The sequence below is a fragment of the Salmo salar genome, chromosome ssa01 (assembly GCF_905237065.1).
Source record: "Salmo salar chromosome ssa01, Ssal_v3.1, whole genome shotgun sequence".
NCBI lineage: Eukaryota > Metazoa > Chordata > Actinopteri > Salmoniformes > Salmonidae > Salmo > Salmo salar.
The window spans coordinates 34,951,046-34,964,660 of NC_059442.1; the positions used below are offsets into that span (position 1 = coordinate 34,951,046).

The window sequence follows — 13,615 nt, forward strand, 5'->3', positions numbered from 1 at the left end:
ATCATAGGCTAGACTCGATTTTTGTTGCTTATACATGTTCAACTAGACCAATGTTTCGACCAAAATTAGGTGAAACAGTCCTGTCCGTTCCAGTGACACATGAACAGTAAAACTGTAAATCAATCAACCTGGCGTTCAGATTCAAATAGTAGGCCTACCATTAGATATGATATCCTGAAATTCAGAGTAGAGTGTATACAATTTGGGTACAGTTTATTTATTTTATCACAATGGAACTCAAAGCAAATGTAAAGCTCAGACATAGGACTGAACCGATATAGGCTACTGAATGCTTGTGGTTTACATAGTATACAGATGCAAATATCTGATTATCACAGCTCCCTGCCTTTTTATTAATGTACAGTCTACTCTCTCCTCTCTCTCCTACCTCTGCTGAACTCAATTCAATATCCATGTAAAGGTGAGGCAGAACATGCACATGCATATAATACAGTACAGAGTTCAAGTCAAACAACGTCTGTATGTACTGTACATAAAACTCTGTAGACAATGTGCCTCTTGTAGCGAGGGCCATAATTTCACTTTTCTCTGTTTTTATGGTTTATATTATCCAGATTTAGTTAATCATTTCAGACTGACATCTTATCCGTCTGTTTGGGCTCATTAATACTGCAGCACTTTCCATGTTGCAATAGCATGCATAGCAGATGAAATGGTTCCCCAAGAGTAAGTTCAGCTCTGCAGGTTCGATTTTATCCAGTAAAATGTGAATGATGAATGTAGACAGGGAAGCAGAAGTATGATTTTAATGAAACGTGTTCTTGAGTCTGTGCAATGGGAACTGTGGGATCGACTAAGGTCATTTTACATGCCTCAACGCTGCGTAAGTCTTTTGAGCTGAAGCCTAGGCATTAGCTCTGGGAGTCATTATGAAATTATATTATGAAAAAGTGTATTATATCAATAGTTCCTAACATGAGTACCTAATAAATTAGGGAACAATTCCTGTGTCCAGATTACGCCTTTTCCTGGACAAAAAAAAGTTTTAAATAGATTCTCTATTGTGCATGCTTTCTCTTCCAGGACTAGGCTTAATCTTGATCTGGAAACCTTAAAGTGTCTGTTCCTCTGTCCAGGTGTGCTATGAGCTGTTTCAAGACTCTTACATCTGCAGCAGCCCGGCGCACCTCAAGGATGAGGAGGAGCTGATTGAGGGTCGTTCCTCCTACATCCTCTTGATCTACACATGTGTGACCAGCCTATTGTCCATCCTTCCAGCCATGCTGCTAGGCTCCTGGTCCGACCGCTCCAGCCGCAAGGCTGTCATGCTGCTGCCTTGCCTTATGTCTCTGGTCAGTGGTGGTGTGCTCATAGCAATGTCTCTACTGAAGGACATTAGTGTGTACTGGTCGCTAGCCGCCGCAGGGGTAACGGGCCTCTCTGGAGGATACGTCTCAGTGTTCCTTAGCTCGTTTAGTTACTTAGCAGATGTCACAGCCGGGATGGGGAGTAACCGTACTCTGCGTATGGCGGCGGCAGAGTCGATGATCTTCGTAGGAGGGACGGTGGGGTTCTTGTTAGTTGGTTTCTTGATACAGGAGTTTGGGCTGACCTCTGCATTTGTGGCATACTGCTCCTGCCATGTTCTCTCAGTGCTCTATATTCTGCTTTGGTTACGGGATCCTGAACGCTCAGTCCCACCTCCACCCTCAGGGGAAGATGGAGATGGAGACAGACTGCCATGTGAAGCTGATGATACCGACACTGAACCATCATCCAACCTGTTGTGCCTGTCTGATGTCAAGAGGTCCTTCCAAGCCATGTTCAGGAGGAGGCCAGGACAGCAGAGGCAGAAACTCCACCTTCTTATAGTCTGCACATTCATCAACAACCTGGTAGCTGTAGGTGAGTAAACTCCATCTGTTGTTTGATCATTATTGTCTCAACACAGCTGTTCAACTGAGGGTTTTCAAATGAGCTGTTAATGCCATTGTTTTCCTATTTGAAACATACAGTATGATAGACCTTCACAGTATAAGCAATACAGCATCTGTGCACTCAACCATGTTGAATGTGGTTAAAGAGCTCAGAATCCAGATCGGAGAGGTGATGCTTTCCCATTTAGTCTGTCGGCTCGCTGCGCCGCACGGTGCCACAGGGGCCCTCAGAACGCTCTGCTGCCTTTTGTTGAGCTGACTCTGAGTCAGGCAGCTGCATCGATTTGGAGGAGGTGTATTATGTTCGTAGTCTATGGGGATGTCTGAGTGTTGCTTATTGCCCTGAGAGTTTTCAATCGAGCTGCCATATTGTTTTCTTATTTGAAACATACATTATGGTAGGCCTTTACAGTATTAGCAGTACAGCATCTGTGCACTCACTGTCACCAAGAAACAATTTTGAATGTGGTTCAGTGTTTACATTCCCTGTCTCATGTCATGTAATATTTTCTTTTGAATACTGGAATATGTAAGCCTACTTCCTGCATGTTAGATAATGTTTCTTAAACACCATTGATGACCTCAATGTCAATGTATAGTTGGTCATGCATACATGAACACATGATTTTTGAATTCATGTACAGTTATGGTACACTTCATAATAAACCCAATCCATTTTTGAAATGGCCAAGGCTGTCAGTTATATAGTCACCATTATAGTAATTCATACTTGGTTATGAATACATTACAAATGTACTTCAGAGCTCATGTCTATACATGCAAGAGGCCATGTGTTCAAGCAATGTCCTACGCGATAGAACCCTAAATAGTGAATAAAATGCCAGTATCTCAAATGTCTTATAGAATCATTCCTAGCAATTATATTATGAAATGGAAAATGAGATATACCATTTCAGTGACACTTCTGTAAATACAGACTATGTGATTGCCCTGTACACCTACATGTAAAATTACCCATTTAAAGACGGTCATGAAAATCTATGGTTTACGTACAGTACCAGTCAAAAGTTTGGACACACCTACTCATTCCAGGGTTTTTCTTTATTTTTACTATTTTCTACATTTTGTAGGATAATAGTGAAGACATCAAAACTATGAAATAACACATGGAATTATATAGTAACCAAACAAGTGGCTGGGCTCCCTGCCTGTGCCATTAAACCCCTACAACTCATCCAGAACGCCGCAGCCCGTCTGGTGTTCAACCTTCCCAAGTTCTCTCACGTCACCCCGCTCCTCCGCTCTCTCCACTGGCTTCCAGTTGAAGCTCGCATCCGCTACAAGACCATGGTGATTGCCTACGGAGCTGTGAAGGGAACGGCACCTCCATACCTTCAGGCCCTACACCCAAACAAGGGCACTGCGTTCATCCACCTCTGGCCTGCTGGCCCCCCTACCTCTGAGGAAGCACAGTTCCCGCTCAGCCCAGTCAAAACTGTTCGCTGCTCTGGCACCCCAATGGTGGAACAAGCTCCCTCACGACGCCAGGACAGCGGAGTCAATCACCACCTTCCGGAGACACCTGAAACCCCACCTCTTTAAGGAATACCTAGGATAGGATAAAGTAATCCTTCTAACCCCCCCGCCCCTTAAAAGATTTAGATGCACTATTGTAAAGTGGTTGTTCCACTGGATATCATAAGGTGAATGCACCAATTTGTAAGTCGCTCTGGATAAGAGCGTCTGCTAAATGACTTAAATGTAAATGTAATGTAAATGTAAGTGTTAAACAGATCAAAATATATTTCATATTTGAGATTCTTCAAGTTGCCACTCTTTGCCTTGATGACAGCTTTGCACACTCTTGGCATTCTTTCAACCAGCTTCATGAGGTAGTCACCTGGAATGCATTTCAATTAACAGGTGTGCCTTGTTTAAAGTTAATGTACTTAATGTGTTTGAGCCAGTCAGTTGTGTTAAGGTAGGGGTGGTATACAGAAGATAGCCCTATTTGGTAAAAGACCTAGTCCATATTATGGCAAGAACAGCTCAAATAAGCAAAGTGAAATGACAGTCCATGATTACTTTAAGACATGAAGGTCAGTCAATCCGGGAACATTTCAAGAACTTTGAAAGTTTCTTCAAGTGCAGTCGCAAAAATCATCAAGCGCTATGATGAAACTGTCTCTCATGAGGACCGTCGCAGGAAAGGAAGACCCAGAGTTACCTCTGCTGCAGAGGATAAGTTCATTAGAGTTACCAGCCTCAGAAATTGCAGCCCAAATAAATGCTTCAGAGTAAAAGCGACAGTAACATCTCAACATCAACTGTTCATAGGAGACTGCGTGAATCAGGCCTTCATGTACGAATTGCTGCAAAGAAACCACAAAAGGACACCAATAAGAAGACTTGCTTGTGCCAAGAAACATGAGCAATGGACATTAGACCACTGGAAATCTGTCCTTTTGGTCTGATGAGTTCAAATTTGAGATTTTTGGTTCCAACCGCCGTGTCTTTGTGAGACGCAGAGTAGGTGAACGGATGATCTCTGCATGTGTAGTTCCTACCGTGAAGTATGGAGGTGTGATGTTGTGGGGGTGCTTTGCTGGTGACACTGTCTGTGATTTATTTAGAATTCAAGGCACATTTAACCAGCTGTCACGGATGTCTGAAGAATGGGACCAAAGCGCAGCGTGTGTATTGTTCCGCATTTTATTATAACTGTGAAACTATGCAAGACATATAAAACAATAAACCGTGACGAAGAGGTGCAACATACACTTACTCAAAATAATCTCCCACAAAACCTAGTGGGAAAAACAACAACTTAAACATGATCCCCAATTAGAGACAAGGATGACCAGCTGCCTCTAATTGGAAATCACCCTCCCCAAAAAACATAAATACAAAAACTAGAACCCCACAGAAATACATAAACTAGACGACAACCCCCAACATAGGGAAAAAAATAAACTAGAACCAACATAGACAAAACCCTCTCTCACGCCCTGACCTACTCTACCATAGAAAAATAAAAGCTTTCTATGGTCAGGACGTGACTAATGGGTGTCTAATGTCAGTGGCGGTTCTGGTGCGGGATGAAGAACCCTCTCATCTTGCTTATCCACCAGCATAGGAGGTGGCTCTGGTTCGGGGCGTAGCCCCCGCTCCGCTAGCTGATCCCTCCGCTTTCGTGTCACCGAACCATGGATCATCGCCGGAGGCTCCGGACTGCAGGCCGTCTCAGGAGGCTTCGGACTGGGAACTGTCGCCGGAAGCTCCGGACTGGGAATGCTCACTGGAGACCTGATGCGTGGGGCTGGCACAGGTGGTGCCAGATTGGTAACACGCACCTCAGGGCGAGTACGGGGAGCAGGAGCAGGACACACCGGACTGGAGAGACTCACTGAAGGCCTAATGCATGGAGCCGGGACAAGTGGCCCCAGACTGGTGACACACTTCAGTGCGAGGAGCAGGAACAGGGCGTACTGGGCTGTGGAGGCGCACTGGAGGTCTGGAGCGTAGGGCTGGCACAATCCGTCCTGGCTGGATGCTCACTTTAGCCCGGCAAGTGCGAGGCGCTGGCATTGGAGACACCGTGCGTATCACCGCAAAACATGGTGCCTGACAGGTCACACGCTCCCCACAGTGAGTACGGAGAGTTGGCACAGGATGTACTGGGCTGTGAATGCGCACTGGAGACCTGGTGCGTATAGCCGGCCTCATTTGTACCGGAACTTTAACACACTTCTTGGGATGAGTACGGGGAGCTGACTCAGGTGGCATCTGACGGCTAACATGCTCCTCGGGAAAAATGCCGTACATACTACGCCAAACCAACAGCTCTCTCATCACCCCCCTCCACTATCTCACAGTACTCCTCGCTCAGTCTCTCCCAATATTCCTCTTCGCTCTGACTCACCCCTCGGCTTCGCCGACCAACCCGTGTGCCCCCTCCAAAAAATGTTCTTGGGGCTGCCTCTCGTGCTTCCGTCGTTGCCATGCTAGTTCCTCGTATCGTCGCTGCTTTAATCTCCTCCTTCGGACGGTGATACTCCCCGGCCTGCCTCCAGGGTCATTTCCCGTCCAGGATTTCCTCCCATGTCCATTTGTCCTGACCACGCTGCTTGATCCTTTGGTGGTGGGAGATTCTGTCAAGGCTGTCTGAAGAATGGGACCAAAGCGCAGCGTGTGTATCGTTCCACATTTTATTATAACTGTGAAACTATGCAAGACATACTAATGAACAAAACAACAAACTGTGACGAAGAGGTGCAACATACACTTACTCAAAATAATCTTCCACAAAACCTAGTGGGAAAAACAACTTAAATATGATCCCCAATTAGAGACAACAATGACCAGCTGCCTCTAATTGGAGATCATCCCCAAAAAACAACATAGAAATACAAAAACTAGAAACCCACATATAGAAATACTTAAACTAGACAAAACCCCAACATAGAAAAAAGAAACTAGAACCAACATGGACAGACAAAACCCTCTGTCATGCCCTGACCTACTCTACCATAGAAAAAAAAGCTTTCTATGGTCTGGACGTGACACCAGCATGGCTACCACAGAATTCTGTAGCGATACGCCATCACATCTGGTTTGCGCTTAATCCCACTATCATTTGTTTTTCAACAGGACAACGACCCAACACACTTCCAAGCTGTGCCAGGGCTATTTGACCAAGAAGGAGAGTGATGGAGTCCTGCATCAGATGACCTGGCCTCCACAATCACCCGACCTCAACCCAATTGAGATGGTTTGGGATGAGTTGGACCGCGGAGTGAAGGAACAGCAGCCAACAAGTGCTCAGCATATGTGGGAACTCTTTCAAGACTGTTGGAAAAGCATTCCATGTGAAGCTGGCTGAGAAAATGCCAAGAGTGTGCAAAGCTGTCATCAAGGCAAAGGGTGGCTACTTTGAAGAATCTCAAATATAAAATATATTTTTATTTAACACTTTATTTTGGTTACTACATTATTCCATGTGTTCATAGTTCTGATGTCTTCACTATTTTTTTACAATGTAGAAAATAGTAAAATAAAGAAAAACCCTTTGAATGAGTTGGCGTCCAAACTTTTGACTGGTACTGTGTATATATAACCGACAAGTAATATTCCACCACAACAACTGCATTACAACTCTATATGAACCTTTCCTCTATATCTTAAACTCGCTCTAAACATTTATTACGTTGGCAATCATTCAGTGTGTGTGTGTTTCCTCCCTCCAGGAGAGCAGGCTATCTCCCTGCTCTATTTGATGTACGAGCCCAGGGAGTTCACAACTGAACTGTATGGCGTGTTTAAGTCAGTCCAGATGCTGCTGTTAGTAAGTGGCTCTGCTTCATCAGAAAGGTCATGATTGTGATTTAGATGCATCAAAAGGCAAACATCAATTGATTTTCCCAGCAACTAAAGACTCAAATCACTGAGAAATGCATTGATAATTCTACTGTAAAAAGACAGTAATATGTAAAGATTTGGCTGATATGGTGCAACAGTTATTTAAGTCTGATCCACATAACTAGAGGTCCAGCTCTGTACTGTACATTTCAAGTGGAAGCTACATTTGTTTGCATTACCACTTGCAGCTATGGGTTTATTTGTTCAGCTGATTCAATCATAAAACTAAATCTAACTGAAAAAATGATGATCCTTTGGCTTTATATGGTCCTAGAGTACTGCCAATGGTCATTGCATAATGTTGTGAAAACATTTGCACATGACTCAGATCACATGATTACTGTTCCTCTGTCTGCGTACTGTGGTTAGTTACCCACGTGCGACTTTCCACACCAAGGTCCACAGGTCTCCACTTGACTGGCCATGGATTGGATGATGGTTAACGATATGCACTAGCTATGTCCCATGGCTCAGAGCAAGAGTGCATAGTACCATCCAGTCCCCACACATTTACAATGACAAATTCTTACCGTTTCACCTTGTTTTAGAAATCCAAAAATACATAACAGCAAAACAGAAACAAAAATAGTTTAAATAAAAATCGCTGAAACCACACAAAAAACATCCAAACAATGTACTTACCCAAGACCTTTACCGATCTGAACCAATAGCAACCGTAGTTTTAATATGTTCACAGCAGTTACAACTCAGATGCTGTATGTATTTCAAGGGACCCTTTGGGGGTGTGTATGAATGTGTGTGGGGGGGGTGTACTTGAGTGTGTCTCTCTTCGTCCTTCGTGATCTCATGAAGGAGTCTGGGTCGATGTCTTGCCTTGATGTGACACTTAAACAAAGACTGCTTGTTAAAGAGCTCAGAATCCAGATCGGAGAGGTGACGCTTTCCCATTTAGTCTGTGTCGGCTCAACTGCTCCGCGCGGTGCCACAGGGGCTCTCAGAAGGCTCTGCTGCCTTTTGTTGGGCTGACTCTGAGTCAGGCAGCCGCATCGATTTGGAGGAGGTGGTGTATTATGTCCGTAGTCTATGGGGGATGTCTGAGTGTTGCTTCTTGCCCTCTGCTACAAACATACTTTAATTACCAACAGATGAAAGACTTTAGAAGGGGGGAAAACTACAGGGTTTGTTTTTAGCTCTCAGGATTCAAACATTGAAAGTTGAAAAAATAAGGGAGAGCTAGGGGAGTTAGGAGAAAATGAGCAGCTTGTAGCCTCGGCTATAATAACACAGGTAATCCATCCCCAATATTCATGTTAGTTACATAATAGAATATCAAAAGGTTATGGAATTGTCAATAAAATGTATTATTACTCCTCAGTAGGAACAAACTTAGCAGGACTGGGAGGGCAGCAGGGGCGAGTTCACGGCTCCTCTAGCTTTTAATAATTGGCTTAAAGGTTGAGAATGAGATTGACTTGTAATTAGGGCAGAGCAGAGTTCCCTAAGAATGATTAAACACCACAAACACCACAAGCTCTAATGAGTTGATTGAAGTAAAAACATAAAGAGCTGACCTTCTCAGGGAAACGTTTATGCATTCCCATTATGTTTCCTAGTGTAGATTTGAGACTGCTGGTGAGGGAAGGGGGCGGAGGGGGGATGAGGACACTGGCAACTTGTCACCCTGAGCTGGACGGGATAATTAAATCAAATCTGTCAGCTTTTAGACAAAGAGGGCAAATGAGTCACATTACACACAGGCACTCTGACGGGCATAAACAGACGTGCGCACGCACACACTCAGGCGTGAAGTGTATGCACACACATATATATAGCCTACACACACAGGCTGGTACACACACGTACATAAATAATCCATGTTTGTTGTTTTGACACAATCTCTAAAGGTTAATTGATGCAGTGTTTTGGCTAACTAAGGACTGAGGTTCAAACATATAATGACTCGTTGTAGAACAAAAGCCAAACAGCAAACCTTCCCATATTACCCCAAATTGTATTTTTAGGCGCGACCAGTAAATTGATTGCCCAACTGTAATTGCAGATTGTTAATTATTAGGAATAATAGACTCTGTATGATCCCATCACTCAAGAATGTATCCAATTCATTCAACTTCCAATCAAGCATTAAACAATCATTAATATGCAATAAAAAGTAAAGAATGTGTAAAGGAATGTAATGTTTTGTCCTAGGGGTTTACCCTGCTGGGGATCTTCCCACTGCTTATGAGAGTGGTAGGAGAGATGACTCTGGCCAAAGTGAGTGTCCTCTTCAGGACAGCAGGCTTCGTTCTAATGGCCTTCTCCACTAACACATGGATGGTGTTTCTAGGTAAGGGGACCTATGCATGGATTGATGATGTACTGAACTAATATGAAATTCTGGGCCGCTATTCACAAAGGGTTTTAAGAATATGGATAGTTCAGCACTCCTACTCTGAGACAATATGAATAAAAGCCCTGATGTTTTCTCAAATATAAAAGTTTTGGTGCCTTACCATCCTTCTGTAGAGTTACCGACCTCCTGTAGAGGTACCCTCCTGCAGGCTTTTGCTCCAACCCTAATCTAACACACTTGATTATAGGAATCGGCTACCCACCAGGACCCTGATTGGCTGTATCAGGTGTGTTACAGCAGGGTTGGAGTAAGCATGTAGATGCAGGGCCACCCCCTCTGGGAGGAGGGTGGCCACCCCTGGTATAAAATAAAAATATTTGAAAGGTTTCACAATATGCAGAGACCTTCGTAACTGATGAGGTTAAGACTGCAACGTTACAGTACAGGCTGGATTGGATTTTAGCCAGGAGTTGTTGTGATGATGTTGACACACTTCGACACTGCTGTGCTTTAATTAAAAAGAGACACAAATCCTTTTGTCTTGGAGTATGTAAAGTTGTCATTTTCCTGACGAGCTGCTTGAACACGGACACCTTTAGGATAACAGTGCATTGTGCTGGCCTAGTAGTCAGACAGGCCTTTGAGACCGAGGGAGATGGACAGGATGGGTATTGATATCCTTAATTAAATAAATAGTTGTGGAACTTGTTATTCTAATCGATGTGGGGGTGGACTAAAGCATTTTAGAGGGGAGATGAGTGGCGTGACCACACACACAGTTTTAAACATTGTGTGAATAATCAGCTGTAACCTCACCAGATATCTGCATTCTGCTCTCTTCCTTTGCCTGGGATAATGAGGGTTAGCATGCTGGTACAGCTTCAGAGTCATCACCCCCATTTCCATAGCCAGGCAGGAGTTGGTTGGTCTGACTGCATGTTTTAAAGCTGCAATATGTAACTTTTTGGGGTTGCTTAAGTTTCGTTTTTGTGTCTTTTTACTTTCGGTTTTGTACACCAGCTTCAAACAGTTGAAAATACACATTTTTGGTTATGGAAAATTAGGCAAACTATTTGAATTTTAGCAACCAGGAAATTACGGAGCCTTTTCTGCATAGTGCACCTTTTAAGTAACAAACATAATAAGTACACACAGCACACTTACATGCGCGTGCACGCTCACACACAAACAAAAACACATACACACACACACACACATTCTCATTTGTGATGATTAGGCTTTAAACTATGTTCTAATAAAGGAGAATGGAATGCCTTACCTCACTTCCCCTTTAACGAGCCTGAGCTTAATAACATCAACCTTATCTCATAGATAAGGCAGTTTATTGGCTAATATGTCTTTTTTAATGTAATTTTTGTCTTGTTCTGCTCTATCCTGTCTGTCCTCCTCGGTCCTGTCTGTCCTTCTGTCCCGTCTGTCCTCTTCTGGGATGTATGTCCTCCTTTCCTGTCTGCCCTCATGTCATGTTTGCCCTCTTGACCTGTCTGCCCATTTGTCCTGTTCTCCTGTCTGTCCTCATTTTGTTCTGTCTGTCCTCCCCTGCCTTTTCCTGTCTCTCCCTTCCCCCCAGTGGCTGTGGTGTCTGCCCCTGCTGGCATCACTCAGGCTGTCATCCGCTCTCTGTCCTCCACCATCGTAGAGCCAGACGAACAAGGTGGGTCCTAAGCTCCATCACATTTGACTTATAAAGCCCTTTTTACATCAAGTGTTCACAAAGTGCCTCACAGTAACCTGACCTAGACCCCAAAGAGCAAGCAGAATCACAGTGGCAAGGAAAAACTCCATAGAAGGAAAGCAACCTAAAGGGGAAGAACCCTCGTACCATACATTACACTTAAAACGTGACTGAAATGAAGAGACAGTTTAACACTGAACTTTTGACCCAGAATGTTCCCTGTTCCTCAAGTCCAACTCCTGAGAGAAAGATGCATGTTATTATATTTTGATGAATCTTGACATCCTCAGCATAGAGAAAAGGGCCAGCAGAGAATGGTTGGATGAACAAATGATGCACAGTAACATTTTGTCGTTCCTTTCTCTTATTCAGTCCCTTTTTTGAAACACAATACTATGTAGAATGTATACCTGCATTGAAAGATTGGTAACCTTTTTATTATTTCTCAAATCATTGCACCGCTAGTAATGATGTTCTTGCAGGCAAAATAACATTGAATAGCAATCAAGGTTTGCAAGAGTTAAATAGCTACCTTGTCTAGATTCTTAGCTACTGAAATGCTCCTGTATAGTTATGTGAAATGCAAAGCCTGCTGTTGCATTTATGTACAACCTGTACAGTTTGTTCATGTAAGAAAGAACATGTTTTGTTTTCCCATTGTTTTTCTTCTGAAGGCATGTTGCACTGCCACTTTTAAGATGACATTCAAAAGTACTTAGCTAGCAGCCAGTCTCTCTCTCGCTCTCCCTCTCTCAGATCAATAAGTATTCCATGTTGGAACCACTTAAGAATTCCCTCCCTCTGCTCCATATTCATCTTATGTATCTCTAGTTGGTACTGTAAGCACAGTCACAACATCACAGAGCGATACTATATCATTCATGATGGCGCCGGAGGGTAGGGCTGCCATCTTATCGGCTCGCAACCAATCATGCTATTTTTTTCCCCCCCGCGCTGTTCGTAGCTTGTTTTGTACATAATGTTGCTGCTATCATCTCTTATGACCGAAAAGAGCTTCTGGACATCAGAACCGGGATTATTCACCTCAAATTGGACGAGGAGTTCTTCTTCAATGAGTCTGACGCGAGGGATATACTGCAGACACGCGACCAGGCCACGATCCCCGTGATTCGCTGGAGAAGGAAACTGAGATTTTGAGGCAAAAGATCAGGGTGCCTTGCGAGGATCAGCTGATGAGTGGCTAATCTGCCCTTGCCTTCCGGTCTGCTAGCTAACGTTCAATCGCTGGAAAATAAATGGGACGAACTGAAAGCATGTATATCCTACCAATGGGACATTAAAAACTGTAATATCTTATGTTTCACTGAGTCGTGGCTGAATGATGACATTAAGAAGATATAGCTGGCGGGTTATACACTCTATCGGCAAGACAGAAGAGCAGTCTCTGGTAAGACACGGGGAAGGGCCTACACATTTATGTAAACAACAGCTGGTGCACGATGTATAAGGAAGTCTCTAGGTTTTGCTAGCCTGAGGTAGAGTATCTCATGATAAGCAGTAGACCACAGTATCTACCTAGAGTTTTCATCTGTATTTTTTTGTAGCTGTCCACATACCACCACAGAACGAGACTGGCACTAAAACCGCACAAAATGAGCTGTTTTCCGCCATATGCAAACAGGAAAACACTCATCCAGAGGTGGCTCTCCTAGTAGCCGGTGACTTTAATGCAGGGAAACTTAAATCAGTTTTATCGAATTTCAATCAGCATGTTAAATGTGCAACCAGAGGGAAAAAAATTCTAGACCACATTTACTCCCCACACAGAGACGCGGACAAAGCTCTCCCTCGCCCTCCATTTGGCAAATCTGACCATAACTCTATCCTCATGATTCCTGCTTACAAGTAAAATTAAAGCAGGAAGCACCAGTGACTCGGTATATAAAAAAGTGGTCAGATGAGCAGATGCTAAACTACAGGACTGTTTTGCTAGCACAGACTGGAATATGTTCCAGGATTCTTCCGATAACATTGAGGAGTATACCACATCAGTCACTGTCTTTATCAATAAGTGCATCGAGAACGTCGTCCCCAGAGTGACTGTACGTACATACCCCAACCAGAAGCCATGGATTACAGGCAACATTCGCACTGAGCTAAAGGGTAGAGCTGCCGCTTTCAAGGAGCGGGACTCTAACCCGGAAGCTTATAAGAAATCCTGCTATGCCCTCCAATGAACCATCAAACAGGCAAAGCGTCAATACAGGACTAAGAACGAATTGTACTACACCGGCTCCGATGCTTGTCGGATGTGGCAGGGCTCGCAAACTATTACAGACTACAAAGGGAAGCACAGCCGAGAGCTGC

General features: G+C 43.8%; 1 protein-coding gene across 3 annotated transcripts in view; it reads left to right on the forward strand.

The window, feature by feature from the left end:
* The window catches only part of zgc:174356 (proton-coupled folate transporter), a 54,243-nt gene that overhangs the window by 696 nt on the left and 39,932 nt on the right, over positions 1 to 13,615 (forward strand). For 2 of the 3 annotated variants that reach the window (XM_014193391.2, XM_045717223.1), the window contains 4 exons: positions 1,098 to 1,866; positions 7,106 to 7,203; positions 9,447 to 9,585; positions 11,183 to 11,266. In XM_014193391.2, coding sequence (XP_014048866.1) covers positions 1,098 to 1,866; positions 7,106 to 7,203; positions 9,447 to 9,585; positions 11,183 to 11,266 — 1,090 coding nt within the window. The remainder of the gene's footprint in view (positions 1 to 1,097; positions 1,867 to 7,105; positions 7,204 to 9,446; positions 9,586 to 11,182; positions 11,267 to 13,615) is intronic. The other variant, XM_045717243.1, reaches the window with a different exon arrangement.